Source organism: Callithrix jacchus, chromosome 16 (assembly GCF_049354715.1).
Source record: "Callithrix jacchus isolate 240 chromosome 16, calJac240_pri, whole genome shotgun sequence".
In the NCBI taxonomy this organism is placed as follows: Eukaryota; Metazoa; Chordata; class Mammalia; order Primates; family Cebidae; genus Callithrix; species Callithrix jacchus.
The window spans coordinates 56,771,588-56,784,013 of NC_133517.1; the positions used below are offsets into that span (position 1 = coordinate 56,771,588).

Genomic DNA, 12,426 nt, shown 5'->3' on the forward strand with positions numbered 1-12,426 from the left:
TCCACCCTGTTTAAAGCATTTTCCTAGATTGATGTGCCACAGATGAAACTTGTATTTATGGATGATCAAGAAATATGTCAAGTGTTATTTCTATATTTGGAGCAGTAAGTATTTAATGATGTGTGAATTATGTTTTGCAGCCAGAGATTATGAGATTCAAAGAGAAAGAATAGAACTTGGACGATGTATTGGAGAAGGCCAATTTGGAGATGTACATCAAGGCGTTTATATCAGTCCAGTAAGTCTTTTAAGACTACCAAGCAACTACACTAATTTTGGCTATTTAAGTTTAAATTGCTTTTTTCATCTTCATGAGTCCTTAGTTCTTCTAGGTATTAATATTTACAGAAGATATATCTTATAAATATCAGCTTGTGCTTGGCATATTCAGAAACCAAAATTTTTATATATTATAATTACAAAAGATATAATATCTTGATAAATATCTTTTACTTGGCATATTCAGAAGCCGAAAAATGGCAACATTAGCTCCTACAAGGCTGGGCCTGTGTTTTATCCATTTTGATCTCTTTTAGCCTTTGTCATCAGTAATAGCTTCCATAGGCGACTGTTCTTTGGATAGAATTAACAAATTAGATGAGAGTCAGAAATAGCCAGTATACTTACTTACCTGCATTTTTGAGAAAGAAACATTAATTTGCCCCAGTTTACCCTCCAAAAGAGATCAATAAATTTAAAAAATGATTGCCACAATAATAGCTTGACCAAAGTATTATTTGCTTACTATGAAGTTCACTCTTTTAAAGTATCCAATTCAGTGCATTTCAGTGTATTCACAGAGTTGTGTAGCTGTCACCACAATCAATTTGGAACATTTTCTTCACCTCAAAAAGAAACTTTATACCCATTAGCAGTTACTTCCCATTCAACCCTTCCCCAGCCTCTGGCAACCACTCATTCACTTTCTGTCTCTACGGATTTGAATATTCCGGACATTTTATATAAATGAATCTCATAATATATGGTTTTTTAATTATTGGCTTCTTTCACTTAGCATAATGTTTTTAAAGTTCATCTGTGTTGCAGTATGTGTCAGTACTTCATTCCTTTTTAATTGCCAAATAATGCTTCTGTATAGGTGTATAATATACCACCTTTTGTTTATCCATTCATCAGCTGATGAATATTTGGATTGTTGCCACTTTTTGACTATTAAAATGTTTTTGTGAACAGTCATACACAAATTTTTCTGTGGATATGTATTTTTATATGTACGTGTGTCTGTGTGTATAAATGTATCTCTTTTGTATATACCTGCTAGTGGAATTGCTTCATCTTATGGTAACTGTTGTTTGAGAGAGAGTGTGTGGATATGGGTGTGGGTGTGTGTCAGTGATTTGGGAGGGTAAAAATGGCTATAGGGTCTTGCTTTTATCAGTCAGGCTGGAGTGCAGTGATGCGATCATGGCTCACTGCGGCCTCGACTTTCTGGACCCAAGTCATCCTCCCACATAACTAGGACTATAGGCAAGTGCCACCACACATGGCTAATTTAAATTTTTTGTAGATACAGCATCTTGCTACATTTCCCAAGCTAGTTGCTACATTTCCCAAGCTAGTCTCAAACTCCTGGACTCAGATGTTCCTCCTGCCTTGGCCTCCGGAAATACTGGGATTGCAGGGATGAGCCACTGAACCAGCCAACTTTTTCTGTTTTTTTCCTTTTTTTGAGGACAGGGTCTTACTCTGTCACCAAGGGAGTACAGTGGTACAATCATGGCTCTCTGAAGCCTCAATCTCCCAGGCTCAAGTGGTCCTCCCACCTCAGCCTACAAAGTAGCTGGAACTACAAGTGTGTGCCACCATGCCCAGCTAATTATTTTTTTTTAGAGGCAGGGTTCCATGATGTTGCCTTGGGTAGAATGCTTAACTTTTTGATGAACTGCCAAAATGATTTACAACACAGCTGTACCATTTTACATTACTAGCAGCTGTGTACAAGAGTGCAAATCTCCACATCTTCACCAGCATCTGTTATTGCATGTCTTTTTAAATTAGATTGGTGATTTTTTTAAATGAAATTTTAGACTAATAGATCATGTGCCACGTGTAATGATGGAGATACTTTCTGAGAAATGCATTATTAGGCGATTTCATGATTGTGCAAAGATGACATGTATGCTTACACAAACATAGATGGTCTAGCCTGCTACACACCTAGGCTGTACAATATCAATATCCTGTTGTTCCTAGGCTACAAACCTGTACAGCATGTTACTGTCCTGAATACTGTAGGCAGTTGTAGCACTTGGTATTCATATATCTAAATACAGAAAAAATACTATAAAAATGCAGTATAACATATAAAATAATGGTGCAATCATATAGGGCATCTACCATGTATGGAGCTTGCAGGACTAGGAGCTACTCTGGGTGAGTTGATGAGTAAATGTGAAGGCCTAGATTATTACTATACACTACTATAGACTATAAACACTATACACTTTGGCTACACTAAATTTATTTTAGAAACTTTTTTAATACTAAATTAACCTTAGCTTACTGTAACTTTTTTACATCATGCATCTTGTAATTGTTTAAGCTTTTTTACTCTTGCAGTAATACTTAGTTTAAAACAAAACAAAAACACTTGTACAGTCATGTAAAGTATTTATATCCTTGTTCTATAAGCTTTTTTTAATTTAAATTTTTAAAACTTTTTTCTTAAAAACTAAGACACACATACATTAAGCTAGGCATACACAAGGTAGGGATCATCCATATCACTGTCATTGACCTCCATACCTTATCCCACTGGAAGGTCCTCAGAGGCGGTAATAGACATGGAGATGTCATCTCCTAGGGCAGAAATGCCGCCTTCTGGATACCTGCAAAAGGCCCTGCCTGAGTCTGTTTTACAGTTGACTGGTTTTTGTTTTGTTTTGTTTTATAAGTAGAAGGGGCTGGTGCAGTGGCTCATGCCTGTAATCGCAGCACTTTGGAGACTGAGGCAGGAGGATTGCTTGAACTCAGGAGTTCAAGACCAGCCTGGGCAACATAGTAAGACCCTGTCTCAAACAAAAATTTAAAAGTTAACCTGGCCTGGTGGTGCACACCTTTAGTCTCAGCTACTTGGGAGGCTGAGGAAAGATCACTTGATCCCAGGAGATCAAGGCTATAGTTAGTCTTGTTCACACCACTGCACTCCAGCCTGACAACAGAGTAAGACTCTGTCTCACTAATATAACAATTAAAAGTGTAGTTTATTAGAAAAAAATATAGTATTATGTACTATACGTAATTGTATGTGCTGTACTTTTCTGCGACTGACAACAGTACAGTCTCGACTCACTGCAACCTCTGCCTCCTGAGTTCAAGTGATTCTCCTGCCTCAGTGTCCCAAGTAGCTGGGATTACAGGCGCATGACACGACACCTGGCTAGTTTTGTATTCTTAGTAGAGATGGGATTTTGCCACGTTGGCCAGGCTGGTCTCGAGCTCCTGACCTCAAGTGACCAACCTCCTTGACCTCCCAAAGTGCTGGAATTACAGATGTGAGCCACCATGGCAGGCCTGTTAAATATCTTTTTTGTGTATATTTTATATGTTTGTTTTGTTGTTAATGTGGGAGTCTAATTTTATAGTGCAGTCTATGCCTTTCTCTAAGTTTCTAGTATAAATCCTTTTTTCTAGAGCATGTTCTTTAGTATTCCGTAAAATCAAATGATATTTTATCAGGCATTGTTGCTAATTGGTCAAAATGTAACTTGGCATAAATTTCATGGGCAAAGACCTACCATTTTTATTTAAGATTCAGTTAATTCTTTTAGCACTTTTGTATCCATTGTCTGCTCCGTGACAGCTACTGTTTCTAGGTGCTGGGGATATAACTTAATTCTCCCAGAGGCACAAGTTGACAGACAAAAAAGACATACAGTAAATCTTAAGAGGGTCTGAGAAAAATTCAATGCATGGACAACAAGGGGATTCTGTTCTACATGGGATGGTCAGAAAGAACTTCTGACAAGATAACATGTTAGCAGAGCTTTCAAGTAAGGCAAGGAGCAGAACCTGAGCGTTCTCACGGGGAAGCCTGTTCTAGGCAGAGGCCATGAGGCAGGACAGGACAGGTCCTGAGGCCAGTGTGGCTGCAGAGTAGAGGGTAGGAAACAATGGGAAGGATAGGAGGGCCACCGGGGGCATGTGTGGGGCTGTGTGAATCTTGAAGAATTTGGACCTTCATTATGAGAGTCAGTAAACATGTAGTTTACTTAAAGGCTTATTGGCACTCATTTTTTTTTAATTAAGCAAGGTTATCAGGCTTGTTTTTCTTTTCTTCAAGCGTCTGCTGATCACTTGCACATTCTCTCTTCATTATTATTCATTATTATTGTTCTCAGCCTTAAAAATTTATTATTAAATCTAATTTTCTCTTAATTCATCCTAGAATAGCTTTCTTCTAGATTTATTTGTTAAAATATTTTAAATATCTACTAGCTGTTATTAATTCGGAGCCTAATCATGCATCTCTTGTCTAGGCAAAGTGGCCACAGAGTGGTATTTTCATTGAACAGTGAAAAACTTCTCTCTTCTTCTAAATATTGCCTATATTTTACAGAAGATTTTTAAAATCTATTTTGAGTAATTACCAATTAGTAACTGTTTAGTTTTTAGAAAAATCCCTTTGCACATTTTCTGGTTTTGCTTGACCCATTCTCCAACAGTCTGATCTCTGTAACTGGCCCCTCTAACAGTTCAGCATTCCCCAGACCTCTGATGTCCACTTGAGGGGCCACTAGCCACATGTCCTATTCTCCAAACTGATGGCTGAGCCTCATGATTGCTCGTGTGTGGCATTTTGAATATGTGCCAGCTATGGAATCTTAACGCTTAACATTCATTTGAAACCCTAAGTCTTTAAAGAGCAGTGATTTGTTTGCATTTCCTTAGACTGTCTTAATAAAGCACCATGTTTGCTGAGTATTCAATTAGTTGACAGGATTGATGATGGTTTTATGGTATGTGGAAGATTTTGTTGCTCTGATCTTCTATAAAATGGGCATTTTATTTCAGTTATACTGTATACTAACCATACAGTTTTCTTATATACCTGTTACATGTGGCTAGCTCCGTATTTAGCTAGAAATAAAATTCATGGTGATGGTCCTAAGGAAGTATACAGTCTCCTGCTGAGCAGTCTAGAAAAGAAAAAAAAAAAAAAGAAATATACAGTCTAGTTAAGGAAGATAAGACTAACTCATTCAAAGTAAAGTGGTTACATTTTAGCACAGATATGGTTAATGACTCTAAGGTTGTAAACTCAAACATTTCGTAGATAGGTATTCTGTGCTCTTGTTCACATTCTGTTTGAGCCAGCTACTCTGTCCTCCAGGGACCATGTCACCATTACCATCTGAACCCCTTCCTTGAGGTATCTGGCACATGGACATGCCTCCTCCGGAGGTGAAGAAAGGGACTGCAGTCCCTGAGTTGATGATACAGTTATCTCACCATTCATATTTCTCTTGTTTGAAAATGTTTTATTTCCTGGAAACATATAGTATACAATTAGTGTGAAATCTAAAATAAATAAAGTTATTTAAGGTATTTTGAAAATATGCAACAGCTAACTTGTTAAGCAAAAACACAATTTAAGGGATTTTGAAAATATGACACATGTAACTTGTTAATCAGCATCTACATTTAAAAGAAAGATATTAATAGCATTCATTAATTCTACAGATCTTTATTGAGCACATAGTGTACTCAGTGCTATGCTAATGGGGATTTTTTGACAAACAAGACAGGCAAGTTACCTGCTGTCTTGAAACTTACATTTTAGTTATGGAGAACAGAGTAGTAATGTAAATGACAATGTATTATCTCTCTATTATGATGTAATTATATATAAAATGATATAATGTGAACGACTAGTCAATATACATAATGACTTTTTGGCTTGCAGAGCAGCGCCTTTTCTTGTTTTGTCTCCTACTTTCTTGGTTGCCTCATCTCAGTCTGCTTTGACATTTTCCACTCTTCTCCCTTACCTCTTCATGTTGTAGAGACCCAAAGCAGTCCTTGGACCTCTCTCGTCTCCCTTAGTGATTTTGTCTAGGCTACTTCTAGATGTCTGTTGTCCAGCTCAGATTTCTCTCCTGAACATCAGTCGCAGTATCCTGCCGATCATTTCGCCGGTGTGACTTGGCTATCTTACTGACATCTCAGGCTTATTACATCCGAAGCTGAGCTTCCGATCCTCCCCTTCTATCCAGTTTTTCTGGTCAAAAACCTGAACTTGACTTTGCCCTAGCTTCAGAGTATAGCCAGAATCTCAGCCCTCCTCTCCATCTCTACTGCTACCATGTTTGTCCAAGCCACCATCACTTGTCACCTGAGTTACTGTGGTAGCCACCTGCAGAACTCCCTGTCTCTAACCTTGCCTCTCTGCAGCCGTTTCTCAATACCACAGCAGAATGTTCCTTCACAATTTTGGGTCACGCCATGGTACTCCTCTATCCAAACCCTACCTTGGCTCTCCATTTCACTTGTGTAAAAGCCACATCTTTCTATTGGCCTTGAAGACCCCTTGTGGTCTGGCCCCTTCATTCCTCTCCGACTCTATGATTTTCACCCTCCTTCCTTCCACCCTGTGTGCCAGCTGAGGCTTGCTCATGTTCCTTGAGCACCCTGCTGTTCCTTAACCAGCTCTTTCTCCTCCCTCCTTTGTTTGTTTGCTCTTGTCTCATCTGCTCAGTGAGGCCTACCTCATATAGCAACCTCCATCCCTTTCTCCATATCCTGATCTGCTGTCTCCCTTTTCTATAACATGGTTACCTTCTAACATACTATGTAATTAATTTATTATTTATCGTCTGTGTTCCCCTCTGGAATGTAAGCTTGACAGGTACAGGGACTGCTGCCTCTGCTGTTGAACAGTGTATCCCAGGCACTTAGAATAGTACCAGAAACATGTATCTTTCATACATGTTTGTCAATGAATAAATAAATTAATTGATGCAATGTTTCATGTGCATGACCATTTTTCTCAGGGGATTTTATTTTGAATGTTTTTAAGTATTCCTCTCATTTTTGAGATTTTGCTTTTCTGATTCTGTCTGTTCCATAACCAACATAGTTGCAAAACAGACAGCTTTTCATGAATTGATTAATTATAGCAAACCTTTTTTCATGTGTGTGTGATTCTATAATTTCCCTAACACAGGAGAATCCAGCTTTGGCAGTTGCAATTAAAACATGTAAAAACTGTACTTCGGACAGCGTGAGAGAGAAATTTCTTCAAGAAGCCTGTAAGTTTCTAGAAATTTCTGTGGAACTCCATTCAACTTTCTGTCTATGAGATCCAAACTGTCTCTTAAGAAATAAGAAAAATAATGTTTTGATTTTTAGGAGACAACTATGTTTATTATTTTGCCTTGCAAATTAATGTCTAAATTTGTATAAGCACCAGTCTACAGATTTTTCCAGGTAAATTATATTTTATGTGTAAAGGTAGGTGGATGTACATTTCCTTCATACTTTGGTACTTATGCCATTACACATCTCTGCACTGGAATTGGTGCAGATATATAAGTAATCCTAATGTTGATGCTGCCCAGACCCTGGGAATGCAGAGGTGAGCACGACACACACAGTCCCTGCCCTGATGGAGCTCATAGACTAATGAAGGAATAGGGCTCTATGACTATTCCCCTTATCCTGCTACAAAATCAGAACAAATCACCCAGGCCGAGTGTGGGGGCTCACGCCTGTATTGGGAGGCCAAGGCAGGCAGATCATCTAAGGTCAGGAGTTTGAGACCAGTCTGGCCAACATGGTAACACCGTCTTTGTGAAAAATACAAAAAATAAGCTGGGCATGATGGCACACACTTGTAGTCCCAGCTACTCAGAAGACTGAGGCAGTAGAATAGCTTGAAACCCAGAGTGGGGGGTTGCAGTGAGCTGAGATTGAGATTGCGCCACTGCACTCCAGCCTGGGCAATAAAGCAAGACTCTGTCTCAAAAAAAAAAAAAAAGAATAAATCATCCAAAAAGAGGCCAGGTACAGTGGCTCACACTTGTAATCCTAATATTTTGGTAGACCAAGGCAAGAGGATTGCTTGAGCCCAGGAGTTTAAGACCAGCCTGGGCAACATGGTAAAACCCCATCTCTATAAAAAAAATTTTAAATTAAAAAAATTAGCAGGGCATGGTGGCCCATGCCTGTAGTCCCAGCTACTTAGGAGGCTGAGGTGGGAGGATCCCTTGAGCCTGGGAGGCAGGCCCTTGTTACAGTGAGCTAATACCGTGCCATTGCACTCCAGCCTGAGTGATTGAATGAGACCCTGACTCCAAAACACTAAACAAAACCTTCACTCAAGAAGAAACCTCGGAAAAGGACTCTTCCCAGGTGATTTTAGCTAGCAGCAGTTAACTTTTTTTTTTTGAGGCAGGGTCTTTTTCGAATCTCGCTGTGTCACCTCCCAGATGCAAGGGATCCTCCCTTCTCAGGCCTGCAAAGAGATGGTGCTACAGGTGTGCACCACCACGTCTGGCTAATTTTTTTCTTTAGAAAGACGGGTTTTTGCTGTTTTCCAGGCTGTTCTAAAGTCCTAGGCTCTGCCTGCCTTTTCCTCATAGAGAGCTGGGATTACAGGCGTGAGCCACTGTGCCTGGCCTTTAGAAATAATTTTCTCCACCTCCATTCCTTTGACTCTGGGTGAAGAAGCTACCTTGAACGAGCTCTGCATGAATAGGCTCCATTCATAGAGCTCTGCATGAATCTTTCCCAAATGTAAGCTCTTAAAGAGTGAGGATCTTGTACACATCCAAGTCTTTCTTACCTGCCCTCAAGCTGTGATGTTTCTCTTCCTCCTTTCCGATGGCTTGCCTTATCTCATGCTTCAGGCCCCAACTTAAACATTACCTCCAATAGAGAACCTTTTTTCTCACCACCATATAAAAGCCTCCCCATAGTATTCATTGTCACACAGGACTATGTTCTTTTCTTCCTAAGAATTCCTAATTAAAGCTACCTTGTTTACAAATGATTATTGTCAGTCTCTTCCTCTAGGCCTTAAGCTCGGTGGGGATAAGGACCATGTTTGCTTTGCTCACCACTCCATACTCGGTGCCCTGCACAATGCTTGACACCTAGAGAATACCCAGTAGATGTTTGTCATTCTGGTGTCCTACATGATGTATGCATCAAATGAATGCCTTCTGCTTTCCATTTTAGTAAATATTTACCATCTAACAGTCCAGTAAATTAATAATCATGGAGTAAACCATGTGGTGACTACATTAAGTCTCAGAACATCCTTAATCCTGTTCCTGCGTCTTTGACTTAAGTGCAAGAGGAGGCCTGGCCAATGACTTCTGTCTTGACAGTTCATTTCTGCAGAGCACCTAGGCCGAGAAAACAGACCACATCAGTCATCATCACCCGACACCATGTCTGCCTTACCTTTGCTGGTATTCTTGTGCGTTTTATATTTTCAGAAATGCAAATTTTAAAAATTGGTTATCTTTTCTTAAAATTCTGAACAGTTACTGTGTTCTGATTTTGTAGGACTTTGGAACTGTCATTACAAAAATCAGTTATATATATATCTATATATACACACACATATACATATATGTATATATATATATAAAAGTTGAACTAATGTTGTTTTCTTCTTTGAGAGGGTTACTCAACAGTTATTTCAGGGAAATGTGATAGACGTTGTGTATCTAAACTTCTGTAGGGCTTTACCAGACTATATACAAGATAGAAAATATGGCCTCGATCAGAAATTGTTGAACTTTTTCTTTAAAGGGCCACATAGTACATATTTTAGGTTCTGCAGACCATACAGCCTCTGTCCCAAGTATTCACCTCTGTCATTGTACTGTGAAACATACATAGACGACAGGACAGAAAAAAATGAGCAAGAATATATTCCAGTAAAATTTAATTTCTAAACTATTCTACGTGTTTATTTTTAGTTCAGTTTGGCTAGAGTTTCCTAGTGGCTGCAAGATTCTCTTAGCTTTGTACTATTTTATATTTCTAATAATTACTTCTGAGGAAATATGAAAGGCTTGATAATTATACATGAGAATAACATAAAACCAAAAGTTATAACAAATAGTTATTTATAGTAAATCAAAAGTATAATTATAGTAAATATTCTGGGTGCCTTAATGTTTATCCAAAAATACCACAGTATAAGCAATGAACTGAATCTGACAAGGTGAGATTTAATTATATGTTTTGGATTATGTGCTGGGTGTTTATGTTATTTGGGTTTTTGTTGGTGGTGTTTGTTTAAAAACACTACCAGGTCCTGTTTTTGGAATATGAGGGAAACTTGTAAAACACATAAGTGAACTAGACAGAACATCCCCTAATATTTTTTGACCCATTTCAAAGTCTTTTGGGAGGCCGAGGCAGGTGGATCACAAGGTCAAGAGATCGAGACTATCCTGGTCAACAAGGTGAAACCCCGTCTCAACGAAAAATACGAAAAATTAGCTGGGCATGGTGGTGCATGCCTGTAATCCCAGCTACTCAGGAGGCTGAGGCAGGAGAATTGCCTGAACCCAGGAGGCGGAGGTTGCAGTGAGCCGAGATCACGCCATTGCACTCCAGCCTGGGTAACAAGGGCGAAACTCCGTCTTAAAAACAAAAACAAAGTCTTTTACAATTTTTCCTCACAATGGTCAATACCAGCTATTCTATAACATGTTGACAATATTACATGTTGATTATATTTTTAAAATTACTTCTCTTATTCTAATTTCCTTGCTTGGCATCAGAAATTTTTTTTCTCATTTTTATAGTCTGTGAAATCAGGTGTTTTTGGAGCCACTGCAGCAGGGCACCTTTAAAATCACTTACAGTTTTGAAATGCTATAATTCTGTGAAGTCTGTTCTGTGTTTTGCTAATCCCCATATACTGTGCAAGTAACCTTCTCAGCCCTGATATTAGAAAGTATAAATGCATACACCTTAACATACATGTCCACGGATAGAGATATATGTATATATGCAGTGCCCTGTTGATCATCTTGGCTCCATTAGGCAATCAAACTCATGTTACTGCCATAGGCCACATTTGGTATCAGACTCTCCTGAGAGTAATACAGGACCAGAAACAAAGTGTGCCAGAAAGGCAGCAGCTGGCATTTCTCTCATGTGAAAGTCCTCATGGCTGTCCTGTAAACAGTTTTTTTGTGTTTTGTTGTTGTTGTTGTTTTGTTTGTATGTTTGTTTAAGATGGGGTCTCAGTCTGTTGCCCAGGCTGAAGTGCAGTGGCACAATTCCTGCTCACTGCAGTGTCTGCCTCCAGGTCTCAAGTGATTCTCGTGCCTCAGCCTCCTGAGTAGCTGGGATTACAGGCCTGCACCACCACGCCCACCTAATTTTGTATTTTTAGTGGAGACGTGATTTCACCGTGTTGGCCAGGCTAGTCTCAAACTCCTGGCCTCAGGTGATCTGCCCACCTCAGCCTCCCAAAGTGCTGGGATTACAGGCACAAGCCACCATGTCCGGCCAAAACAGTCTCTTTTAGGGCCCTGAAAGCAACCAGTTAAATTTAAGAGGACAAGAGAACAGTGGTGGATGCAGGAACCAACCTTTTATGTCAAAGTTGGAAATCTTTTGTGACTTTCCCATGGAGTATGGCTTCCAAGGCCTTTCAAGAAACACACCCGGTTACCATAGTCCACACACTCAGGGCATCTCCTAGCTGTAGCTTTTCACCAGGTATTTTTAGTCCCATTTTACCTCCTTCCCCAGCAATTTGCCAGTCAGGAGTGATTTTTACCATGAAGGTGGTTGCCTAGTAAATGAATTACACACTTCTACTTAGCAGATTTGTAGAAGACCTAGAAAGCTATCCCAAGGTCAGATCTGTCCTTGCGGGGGAAAAGGGTCTTCTTTCTTCTTCTCTGCCTCCTCCTTCTTCTTCCTTCTTCCCCCCTTCTCCTTCCCTCTCTCTTTCCCCCTCCTCCTCCATTTCCCCCACCCTCTTCCGTTTCCTCCATTTCTACCTCCTCCTCCCCATCTGCTTCCCCCTTCCCCTCTTCTTCCCCTCCTCCTCCTCCCCTTTCTTCTTTCTTCTTCTTCTCTGCCTGCCCCACCGCCCACCACATGTGCAGAAGGTAAAGGGTTTTCCTTAACAGTGGTTATCTTAAACCTCAATAGTAGAACATAACTTGTTGTGCCAATTTATTCCCGTTTGTGAGCTGAACTGACCTATGGAATTGAGTTTAAAGTTCCCCCATTGCCAGCCTTGTGTCTTAATTGAATTCGTCTTCAGAAAAGCTGAAAGACTTTTCAAAAGAATAACTATGGAGAACTTTCTTCCCTAGTAACAATGCGTCAGTTTGACCATCCTCATATTGTGAAGCTGATTGGAGTCATCACAGAGAATCCTGTCTGGATAATCATGGAGCTGTGCACACTTGGAGAGGT

General features: G+C 39.7%; 1 protein-coding gene across 49 annotated transcripts in view; it reads left to right on the plus strand.

The window, feature by feature from the left end:
• The window catches only part of PTK2 (protein tyrosine kinase 2), a 360,020-nt gene that overhangs the window by 252,218 nt on the left and 95,376 nt on the right, over window positions 1–12,426 (plus strand). For all 49 annotated transcript variants that reach the window (XM_035276524.3, XM_035276540.3, XM_078353054.1 and 46 more), the window contains 3 exons: window positions 141–238; window positions 7,187–7,271; window positions 12,324–12,424. In XM_035276524.3, the coding sequence (XP_035132415.1) occupies window positions 141–238; window positions 7,187–7,271; window positions 12,324–12,424 (284 nt within the window). The remainder of the gene's footprint in view (window positions 1–140; window positions 239–7,186; window positions 7,272–12,323; window positions 12,425–12,426) is intronic.